At 43.1% G+C, this 12,008-nt stretch overlaps 1 protein-coding gene across 1 annotated transcript in view; it reads left to right on the top strand.

Moving 5' to 3' along the window:
* The window catches only part of SLIT1 (slit guidance ligand 1), a 247,506-nt gene that overhangs the window by 199,468 nt on the left and 36,030 nt on the right, over nt 1–12,008 (top strand). The window contains exons 13-20 of the mRNA XM_075215910.1: nt 478–621; nt 2,052–2,215; nt 3,489–3,512; nt 5,522–5,666; nt 6,243–6,317; nt 7,197–7,340; nt 7,681–7,824; nt 10,868–11,034. Coding sequence (XP_075072011.1) covers nt 478–621; nt 2,052–2,215; nt 3,489–3,512; nt 5,522–5,666; nt 6,243–6,317; nt 7,197–7,340; nt 7,681–7,824; nt 10,868–11,034 — 1,007 coding nt within the window. The remainder of the gene's footprint in view (nt 1–477; nt 622–2,051; nt 2,216–3,488; nt 3,513–5,521; nt 5,667–6,242; nt 6,318–7,196; nt 7,341–7,680; nt 7,825–10,867; nt 11,035–12,008) is intronic.

Below are 12,008 nucleotides of genomic sequence, written 5' to 3'. Positions count from 1 at the left end.
ATATTTATTTCATCAATTAATTTTTGTTTCTTATTTGTAATGAATTAAGAAAAAGCTTTAGATTATCTTTCTACTTGACGTTGCGGAATATTTCGTGTTGCTCAGTGATCAGAATTCCTCATTAAACCCATTTTGACCCCATGAATTAAAAAAAATATAATGTGAAAAAAAGCTAATGGGGAGTAAATACTTTTTGTAGCAGCGATAGTCTTTCTGCTGCGCAGAACAAAGCAAAGATGGTCTTTGCGGTTCTCTGCAGATGTTTAATATGTTCTCTGCAGATACTTCTTATTAAAGTTTGTTTAGATAATTGTGCCTAAAAACATGCAGAATATTGATTGATCTCCCTGAATCCGGCATCTTACTAACACAAACTCACACATCACTAAGTCAAGATCAATGCAGTCATCTTCCAATCTCTTGTAAACCTTATCCTAGCGGTTTTCCTCTAAATGTCTTTAATCTTCCTGCATTCAGACTTCTAAATGCCAACAAAATTAACTGCATCCGAGCTGACACCTTCCAGGACCTGCAGAATCTCTCGTTGCTGTCATTGTATGACAACAAGATCCAGAGTTTGGCAAAAGGAACGTTCGCTTCCCTCCGGGCCATCCAGACATTGTGAGTATCCTCCTGTGTGTCGGTAGAGAGCTCTGATGTATTTAGAAGATAATGCAGAGATTTAAAACAGCTGTGGAACTACAAGTCCATGCATGTCCTGTGACCTGTCAACCTCTAACTGCCCCGGCATGATGGGACTTGTAGTCCTCCAACAGCTAGTGCCCAAGCCTGATAGAGGTTACCTACCTGTCAGCTTTCATCTTTTATATTCACAGTTACTCTACCAAGTACTCCGTGATCCTTATTGTAAGGAAAGTTATCTCCTTCTTTCTCTGTGTTTCTGTTTATTAGGTTCCTCCTAGATTTTCTGGATCCTCTTGTTTTGTAGTAATAACAAATAATTCACAAAGATTTTTTTTACTCTCAAAAGAGTTTATTGAATGATCGCTGGAGACATATGTGGCGTACAAGCCGAAAAGTCAATACAGAGAGTAGTGCGATAAATTGCAAGCAATAAATCTGGTACATATCAGGCACATAGAGGAAGTGAATTAAGATTAGGGGTAACCCGGTGATCCATTTTTGGTGTATTACAATAGAAGTGGGGAGAACTCACAAAGTTTTATACTGTAAACTTAATTGTTTTTCACTAATGAGGATTAATAAAAACAATTGAAAGAAAAAATACCCGACCTTTTGCAAATGACTAATTCTCAGTAGTATAAATTCTCTCCCGAAACTTAGATTAGAGCGCAGTCTGCTTTGTTATCTTTACCTAGTGCCTAAAGGTCACCAACATGTGAACATGTTTAAAGGAAAAACACGTTTTTGCTAAGTCATATCCCCCAATTGATTATAAGGTAATCTATTTATTGGGTTTCTGCTGCCTTCTGTTGGAATAATAATTATATATTACAGTCCATCTAGCCTATCTACTAGTGAGTTGGAAATGAAAGCTGACATGTATCAATTCAGTTTGAAAGGATACTTGTCTGAGCTCTTGACTCCAATATATACCATACTTGCCTACCTTTGGCAAGTTGTACCCGGGAGAGGGCGTGTCTAGAGGACGAGAGGCGCGGGGCACGCGAATCGCGTCATTTTGGCCCCGCCCCCGTGTCAAATATGCCGTTTTGTCGCAGGGAGTGGGTCCAAAATGACGTGATCCACCGCGAATCGCGTCATTTTAGCCCCGGCAATTGCAGGATGCGGGAGATTTGCCAGCTCTTCCGGGAGTCCGTGAGACCGACCCGAATTTCGGGAGTCTTCCGGACATTCCGGGAGAGTTGGCAAGTATAATATATACTACACCAGAACTGACAGGTAACCACAGCTGGTCTTTAAACATGGAATAACAGGTTCAATATTCCAGATACAAGAATAATCTATTTCTGTAGCTTTATAAACTGATTGATAGACAGATTGATAAACCAGATTTACTGTAAGTGCTAGAACAGCTTTACCTACATTACAATGTGATCTCTGCTCAGGCATTTAGCTCAGAACCCTTTCATCTGTGACTGTAACCTGAAGTGGCTGGCAGATTTCCTACGCACTAACCCCATAGAGACCAGCGGTGCCCGATGTGCCAGTCCTCGCCGACTCGCCAACAAACGCATCGGACAGATAAAAAGCAAGAAGTTCAGATGTTCAGGTAAGGTCACGCTCTAGGAGGGTTCCCCCCCGTAATATCCGTTTCAGTGAATGTTATATGATGGTCACATGGTCTACTGCTGACCATGTGACCTGGGCTTTGATGTTGGAGGCACCATTGTTGGAGTTGCAGCAGCATTCCACGGCTTCCTATAACAGTATTCTTATGCTGCTATCACATGACTGAATAGTCAAGGCACGTTGTATAGCTTATTAACTCAAGCTGTACATTGATGAGTTACAACTGCAGGGGGTAATTGAAGGAGAACCTGTCGCTAGCATAAAGCAGGGAGACTGCAGTAAAAAGACAAAGCAGCCAGAGAGTGATTGACATACTATTGGTCACCTCTAATGTCCCTCTACTGGGAGAACGATGGGAGGGTGGTGAGACTTTGCCTACTGGATAATGTGGACATTGTTTACCCAATGATGGAACAAAAAATGGCATCACTTCAATGAAGGTTAAGTTCTAATGGTCCTAATACAGAGTCTGCCAAGCCTCAATATTTAATATAAGATCTCTCAGATTAAATTTGGACATGCACAGATCCGTCAGTTTGATGCTCTGGCTGAATGGCACCACTAGCGTTGTCGGATAATACATACACGATGCATTCATCATCTCACCAAATTTACCAACCATTACTGTCATCCCAATCAGTCGTTGGTCAGGATCTTCTTTCGTTCTCAGCCCAAACATGCTGAAAATTTTGGCTAATTAGATTTGAAACTTGTATGGGGACGTAAAGGTGAGCACACAAGGACCAATCCTCAACCCGAGAGTCACCATTCATGTCCGCACTTGGGTGGCCTAATTGGCCCGGATGAAGTAGCTTCTCTCGGATTGAGTGGCTGGATCTCTGGCTACTCTCTCTTCCTGTTAGTACAGTCGTAAGATGACCACACATACAGGTCAATAGTAGTTGTCTTTTGACCGCATCTTCCACCGTGGTCAGTAATGATCTTATGAATTTTTCAGTATTGCATCGTGTGTGGCCAACTTAACAAAGGAGACAGAACAACACAGATATAGACCCAAACCACCGCACGATTAAACAGACTCATGTAAGACCATCAAGTCATAATCAATCCCAGATTTCTAAACTCTATAGATCCCATTTCAAAAGATAAAAGTGTAAACAGTTGTAGTAAATTCTACAGTTTTCCTTATGTGTAATATGCTGTAAAAAATAAGAATCCTATGGCTATATGAAAAATGTAATATAACAATCGCATAAACCTTTTTATAATCATTTTATATTTTTTCTTCTCAGCAAAAGAACAATACTTTATTCCAGGTACGTCTACATAAGTGAGATATTAAATATTTGAATAATATGCCTATGTATTGGGCTGCATGAATCTTCTTTAGCAAACAGGATTGTTGCAAATTATGAAATGCAGGTTGTTAGGATGGTGCGATCCTTGACTTGTCATTGTCCCAACAACCCCCACGAGCTACGGCTATGCCACCAGCTATGTCAATTATTACTGAATCTTTATGGAAGACCCCTCGCCCCAACTCTTAAGACGCTGCTGAGATTAATACATCTGTGTGTAACGTTCACGCAGCTGCAGAACTGAAATCATCATAATCCTGTTATTGCCGTCACAGCTTGGTGCGGACTGTCTGAGAGTCCTACTTGTGTATGGTGAATGCTGGACATCACAGGTTGCTGATTCTTGTTGGTTAATACTACAGATTTTTGCCACCAGCTTTAAAATTCAAACAAGAAAAATTATTTGCAAGCGCATAAACCGTTATTTGCGGTTGACTGGCTTGTGTTAAACTGTAGCTCAGCGTTATTTAGTTTTAAACAAACATTTCTACAGACGCTGGTGCTGAGTGGCCTCCGTCCCTGCAGTGCCCTGAGCCGTCATATGAAGCAGATCTCTCCTTTCATCTTAGTATTATAAACGTTAACCACTGGAGTATGTCGCCTTATTAGCGGCCCTCGTCTCAGCTTCCTTTCAAAAGTCTGAAAAGTAAAACAAATGTTTCATCACTTACAACCAACATAAAATAATGATGTTTTTCCTTCCTAAATGAAAGTCAAGAAGATCCTTTGCTTCCTTTACATTTAGACATAAACGGGTCGGATTAAAAATGCTATTTTCCGTTTGTATATGATTTTAGTATATAGGGGCCTGATTCATTAAGGATCTTAACTTAAGAAACTTCTTATTTCAGTCTCCTGGACAAAACCATGTTACAATGCAAGGGGTGCAAATTAGTATTCTGTTTTGCACATAAGTTAAATACTGACTGTTTTTTCATGTAGCACATAAATACTTGATAGCTTATTTGTACACTGAAATTTAAGGCTGATATTTGTGTGCTACATGAAAAAACAGTCAGTATTTAACTTATGTGCAAAACAGAAAACTCATTTGCACCCCTTGCATTGTAACATGGTTTTGTCCAGGAGACTGAAATAAGAAGTTTCTCAAGTTAAGATCCTTAATGAATCAGGCTCTAGATTTTTAAGTAATTTACCAATCACAACAATATGCAAAGAAAGACGTCTAAAGACATGTATATAGCTTGTTCTAGGCAAGAACTCCTTCCATACCTTGTGCCAATGTGTGCTGTGCTATGATGCATTATCATGTCCTCTTACTCTTTACTAAACCACTTACTGTCCATGATGGCAAATGTAGTCATAGGTCCCTGAAAAGATTTATCAAAGGGTTGTCCCATCCGCAGATTAATTATTGTCTCCCTTGTAACCTCTACTAAATACATTGCTTTTTGTTTCTTGCTTTGGTCTTTGCGTTCCAGCCCTGTCTGCAGTTTCTATGAGTTCAGTTTTTCCAGGACAGTCCTCTTTTTATCACCCAAAATGTACAAGACCCAATACTTATTGTCCCATCATTGAAACTCCTATCAGCACAAATTAGCAGGAAGAGTGGGGATAGATTTCCATAAACGTCTCACCTTATAAGGAAGTATCGGGTAGATTTCATGGTCTTACAAAACATACTGGTGTCCCGGTTTTACACTTCAGAAAGTACGGAAGCTCTAACCGTGTCTTTAAGTGAGCAAAGTTGTTGCTCAGAGTGCAGCGGAGCTGTGGTGTATCCCCCGGATATTAAAACTTAAAAAGCTAAAATAAGGACGTAAGAAAGAAAAAAGCAACGAGTAATAGTTGGAGGAGGACATGCAAATGCTACCAGAATATAAGTCATCTGTGGGTGCAAAGTCCTTATAACACCCTAAATATTGTTTATGCTTCTGGATCTGAGTTTGTAGTACAACAATCCTGATAGTGGCATGGATTCAGTGCTGGTTTATATCTTCTTGCAGGAACAGAGGACTATCAGCTAAATAGTGAATGTAACAGCGATGTAGTTTGTCCGCCCAAGTGCAGATGTGAATCAAACGTGGTGGATTGTTCCAACCTGAAGCTGTCCAAAATCCCAGAGCGTATCCCACAGTCTACATCTGAGCTGTATGTATGAGATCTCTGCTATCTCCTCTTCTGTCCCCACATGTCACTATCAGTCCATCAGTATATCGCACCATTCCGCAATGCTGACATCTTCTCTCCCTCTTATATGCAAGTAATTCACATGAACAGTTATCTGATAATTGAAGAAGTGATTAGGTTTATGACTCGGTGGCTTTTCGTTCTACATAACGCACAACTAGTGGTGGCTGAGCTCAGTTTACCGGCTGTTACATTTGTGTTTGCTGAAACTCTATCGCAGAGAGGTGTTAACTGATCTATTTTTTAATCCAGAATGAAGTTTTATGTCACCACTTCCATATTAGGTTGGTGCTATTAACACAGCACAGCAATCTGGTTCTAATAAGCTCCGCCCTATGCGGCATGAATGGCTTGGCATCAAATTACTGACTTGAACCTATGTTGATGTCACAATAGAAGAAAGAAAGTCACTCAACCATCATTAATTTAAATGTTTGCTATTTTCTCCCAATATACTATAGATTTCATGTTCCATATGTAACTGTATTACTCTGGCTGTTTTCATCTTAAAACACTTTGCATTTTGGAAAATTGCAGACGCTTGAACAACAATGAGATCGCTACTCTAGAAGCTACTGGACTCTTTAGGAAACTGCCGCACCTCAAAAAAATGTAAGTGGTCATGCCCTCTGCTAGCACCGACTAATCAGTATCCAGATCATGTGTTCACCCTACAGACCACATGACCAGCTTAGCCCAGACTAATCAGTGTCCAAGTCATGTGTCCACCCTAACTAGCGAGCTGTTGGCCCCGACGCAGGGATGCGGAAAGGAGGGAACCAGGGCCCCGACCCTCTGCATCTGTCATGCAGTGGGCCCCGTTATCTCCATGTGCCTAGGTGCACCGCATTTGCTGCACCAATGGTAGTTCCGCCACTGGTCCAGGTCATGTGTCCACCCTACAGACCACATGACTAGATTAGCCCAGACTAATAAGTATCCAGGTCATGTGTCCACCCTACAGACCACATGACCAGATTAGCCCAGACTAATCAGTATCCAGGTATTGTGTCCACCCTACAGACCACATGACTAGATTAGCCCAGACTAATAAGTATCCAGGTCATGTGTCCACCCTACAGGCCACATGACCAGATTAGCCCAGACTAATCAGTATCCAGGTCTTGTGTCCACCATACAGACCACATGACCAGCAGATTAGCCCAGACTAATCAGTGTCCAGGTCACAGGCGGAACTAGTGAACTGTGGGCTCCAGTGCAGGGAGGCGGGGGGGGGGGCCAGGTCCCCGGCCCTCTGCATCTGCCATGCAACGGGCCCCATTATCTCCATGTGCCCTGGTACACCGCATCTGCTGCACCAATGGTAGTTCTACCACTGGTCCAGGTCATGTGTCATGCAGGTGGCCCAGTGACCCAGCACAAGGTAGCTCACTATCAGGCCAGCCTGGGGGGTAGATGCTCCCTTGCCCCTCAGCCCAGCCAGCCCGTGGACAAAAATTTAACTGCAACCACTTAAAATGTCTATTTCAGCAATCTGAGCAACAATAAAATCTCTGAAATTGAGGATGGGGCGTTTGAGGGAGCAGCGCCGGTGAGTGAGTTACATCTGACAGCCAATCACCTGGAGTCGGTGCGAAGCGGAATGTTCCGGGGTCTGGAAGGATTGAGGACATTGTGAGTAGATATTGTACAGTGTCATATTAGCACCACCAGTCTCTGACATTATACGGAGCGTTACTTGTAATGGTATAGATACATTTTAATGCATCTGTGTTTTATTGTGCCGTGGGGGAAAAAAGGAGGGATTGCAGTGTCGTCTTATATGTGTTGTGTGTTCATTTCTGGACAATTGTGTGTTAAATTTAAAGCAAACTATTCCTGCTCAAGTAACGCGCATGAATGAACATTCTAGTGGGTGAATAGTTTGGTTACATCTGATATTGCTCTGAATTCTAATTCCATTCCAGGTCACAAAGTGAAGCTAATTGTTCTATATGTCATTTCTGCCTCACAGGATGCTCCGAAACAACAAGGTCAGCTGCGTACACAATGACAGCTTCACTGGACTCAGGAACGTCCGGCTCCTGTCCCTGTATGACAACCAGATCAGCACCATCACCCCGGGGGCGTTTGACACGCTGCAGTCTCTCTCCACCCTGTAAGTAGGAGATCGTTGAGTGTAACGTTTGCAGGAGGGATGAGGTTGGTGGAGTTTACAGGCAGGGTCCCATAAATTAGGGGGCATGTAGAATATGTGCCCGGGTACCACCGGGTCAGGAGGCACAGTGAGCACTGGCACAGACAGTCCGTGCTGCAGATGCATATAATTCACATAGTTGGGGCGGCCTTCTGGCACTGTCTGCACTCATCGGAAGAGGTCGGAAGTAAACATATATAGGGGTCCAGCCAATTTGACTTTTACCATCTCAAACAGCACTGGTTATATGTGTCTGTATATACATGCTGGTGAAAACATAAGGAGAGCATTGATGGCCAATAGATGGCGATGTAGAGCTTTGTCATTTGCTCAATTCTTTGAGAATTTGCTATTAAGCCAGAGCTGTATTAAGGTTTGCGGGGGTTTTGCAAGGACATTTGAGATAGGGAGGGCTCCTATGGTCTTGACAAGAGAATGAGAGAGTGAAAGAATGACTGGGAGAAAATGACAAAAAATATGATACCGTTAGGTGGTAGCATACAGCAGAGATACCCGTAGTCTTACATGTGACAGTGTCATACAGGCACGCCGTATGGTGAGCGCACCCCTCCGCTGCAGAGGACAGGCGGGAGACAAGGACAGTGAGTTCTGTGCGGACCTCTGAGAACAGGGGGCCTGGGGCTTGTGCCCCCTCAAACCCTCTGTGTTACACTAGCCCCACATTTTACGATATTGCAAATCACGGCATGTTGGTTGGTGCAGTTGGAAGATAACTACAATCTGCTTTTGTGGTATCATCTTCTAACCACACTAACAGACCCCAATGTGCAGCAGAAGTGATCCCGTCACTGCGGCCACCAAACTGCACACTGATCGTGTCACACGGCACTTTGACTGTGCAGCAGAATTGTTCTGTGTGTGGCCGCAATCAAAGTTTCACATTTAAACATTCATATTGTCTGCCATTAATACAATAGTAACGAATGTGCTGTTTTTGTGTGTTTAGTATTGTGCGACTGTTTGTGTTTTGTATTATAGCAGTATTGTTTTACATTTTTCTTGCAGAATGTCTGACACTATTTATGTTCTCTGTGGGTGCTATAACATATACTGAGATCAGAAACTCGAAAATTCCCCAATCATATGTAGATATTTATTCAAACTGCAAAATAACAGCAAAAATGTCCAATTACACATTGCACAAAAAAGTGTCAACATAAGTTTAATTTTCACAAAGATAAGTTTCTCTTTTAAAACAGAACATATGTCTGGAATTTTTTTTAGGGGTTAAATGTGCAAAACTACCCAAATTTTTAATTTCTGCTAGATACACCCTCTAACAGAGTGTATCTAGCACTCACCTTCCCTGGCGATTCCTCGTCTTTGGTTGGCTGGGTTGTCTACGTGTGGCCCACTGTTATGTCATCAAGCCAACCTTAGCCGTTTGAACTGCGCACTGTGAAAAGCTATTCATAACCTAAAATTCAATAAGTAATGAGAAAGTAAAGGGTTGATCCATAGCCAGATCCTAAGTGCGGAATAGTGCTGAGCATCCGTTTCTTTCTGTGCTAAATAAACTATTGATCCTGTTTATGTGTTTGTAGATGTTGCCTTAAGCGAAGAGGCTGAATTTTAATGGCTCTTCACAAAATGTTCCAGTTCTGTTCTCTGTTATTGACGGCTGCATCAATTTCTAAATGGCGTTCACTGTAGTAAACCATTGCTAGGAATACATTGTGCTTTTATGTGAAATCTTCCCTCAAAGTTCAGCATCAGACAGTTGTCATGTGGCAGATCCTAGTTCTTACTCTGTATCTCCAAGTCTTTATGTGGACCCCGGCTCGTCTTCCCAGAATTCCTATTAATATTCTCTTGTTATGACGTCAACTCAGTCGTTTCTTGCCGGAATGCAGTCTTGGGATGGCCATTAAATTAGCGGAACGTCAATTGATAGGCCGCAAGACAATTTTTCTTTTTATTATTCGGTTGTTATTATTTTATTTTATTCATCTCAGTACTTAATATGAATAGTTTGGGGGGCATTTATGAAAATGAATGCAAAGGACAGATATAAAGTTTCCCATGGCATGCATAATCTGTGATGTTTAAGGTGTGTTTGGCTAGATTCAAGGTCCTTTTTGTTGTCATTCTCAAACTCCTGTTCATCCATGTACCTGTACTGGAGTTGGAGTGGATAGAACAAAGTTTAGCCAAACAGATTGTTGTAATGCTCACAGAGAAACAGAGTATTTTAGGATACATTGTGGTGATCTTGTGGGAGGCTTTGAGCTGATCACTCATGCGATTATGGTAGTGGGCGAAAAGCTGCAGTGTTATGATGTGAGGAGTGGAACGGAGGCAGCAGGAAGCCACAGACTGACAGTTATATTGTGGAAAAACCAGGGTCCCCAGCAGCACAGAGTATATCAGGAGATGAGTGATATATTAGTGAGGACAGGGCTGCATGTGACAGGGGGAGTGTTATGATGTGAGGAGGGGAATGGAGGCAGCAGGAAGCCACAGTCTGAGAGTTATATAGTGGAAGGAGCAGGATTCCCAGCAGCACAGAGTATATCAGGAGACAAGTGATGTGTTAGTGAGGACAGAGCTGCATGTGACAGGGGCAGTGACAAGATGTGAGGAGGGGTATGGAGGCAGCAGGAAGCCACAGACTGAGGGATATATAGTGGAAGGAGCAGGGTTCTCAGCAGCACAGCGTATATCAGCAGATGAGTGATGTGTTAGTGAGGACAGGGCTGCATGTGACAGGGGCAGTGACAAGATGTGAGGAGGGGAACAGGGGCAGCAGGAAGCCACAGAGAGTTATATAGTGGAAGGAGCAGGGTAATCAGCAGCACAGAATATTTTGAAACAAGGCTCCTAACAATATTCAAAATAAAGTTTATACAACCAACTTGTTCTAATGCAGTTTAGAAAATGAAAACACACATTTTATTTGTTGCTATGGGCAACGCCACTTATTTCCTTTGCATCAGTTTTGGTTTTTTTTATAAATATCCCCCTATGTGTTGTATCTCTGCAGGAACCTATTGGCTAATCCCTTTAACTGCAACTGCCAGCTGGCCTGGCTGGGGGACTGGCTGAGGAAGAGGAAGATTGTGACGGGAAACCCTCGCTGTCAGAACCCAGACTTCTTGCGGCAGATTCCCCTGCAGGACGTGGCCTTCCCTGACTTCAGATGTGAAGAAGGTATTTTACATGGTTATTATACCTTCATGTCAGAGGCCAAACTAAGCTTTATTCTTTTGTATAAAGGATCCTAAGTCACTTTCTGATATGCACCAGGAGCTCGCTGCATAACTGACGAACTGAGGCATTTAGTGTTTCCCGCTGAATATTGATCCAGCGGCTCCCACACTGTGTAGGATGAGTAGAGATGGGTAGGAGAAGTAATGTGAGACAGCGTCCTGGAACACGCATTCAAACACTGGAGCTCCAGGTCACAGAAGGCACTGATGCCTGGCCAGCATCAAAATGTTATATTTCAATACTTGTTACCAATCATCATCATTTATTTATATAGCGCCACTGATTCCGCAGCGCTGTACAGAGAACTCACTCACATCAGTCCTGGCCCCACTGGGACTTACAGCAGGGGCGGACCCAGACATTTGCCCTACCCGGGGCGATTTTAGGGGGGGGGGGCGATTTAGGCCCCGCCCCTTTCTGTGTTCTAAGGCTGCCGGCGGCTGCACAGTATGTGCAGGTCCGTTCAGCAGTGATAGTGTGCTGTCCCGCTGCTCTGATTGTGTTTAAAACACAATCAGAGCAGCCGAGCAACATACTGTCACTGCTGAACGCACCTGCACAGTGTGCAGCTGTCGGCAGCAAGCCCCTGGTAGGGGGGGCGATCGCCCCGATTGCCCCCCCCTGGATCCGCCACTGACTTACAGTCTAGTCTAAATTCCCTAACATATACACACATACAGACTAGGGTAAATTTGTTAGCAGCCAATTAACCTACCAGTATATTTTGGGGGTGTGGGAAGAAACCGGAACAAACCCATGCAAACACGAGGAGAACATACAAACTCCTCACAGATAAGGCCATGGTCGGGAATTGAACTCATAACCCCAGTGTTGTGAGGCAGAAGTGCCAACCACTGAGCCACCATGCTGCCCATGGTCGGATCAGATAACAAAGCCTCACAATTGTCCTTACC

This window comes from Mixophyes fleayi, chromosome 6 (assembly GCF_038048845.1).
Source record: "Mixophyes fleayi isolate aMixFle1 chromosome 6, aMixFle1.hap1, whole genome shotgun sequence".
Taxonomy (NCBI): domain Eukaryota; kingdom Metazoa; phylum Chordata; class Amphibia; order Anura; family Limnodynastidae; genus Mixophyes; species Mixophyes fleayi.
The sequence above is the reverse complement of the archived record's forward strand: the minus strand, read 5'-3'. Positions and strand labels throughout refer to the sequence as shown.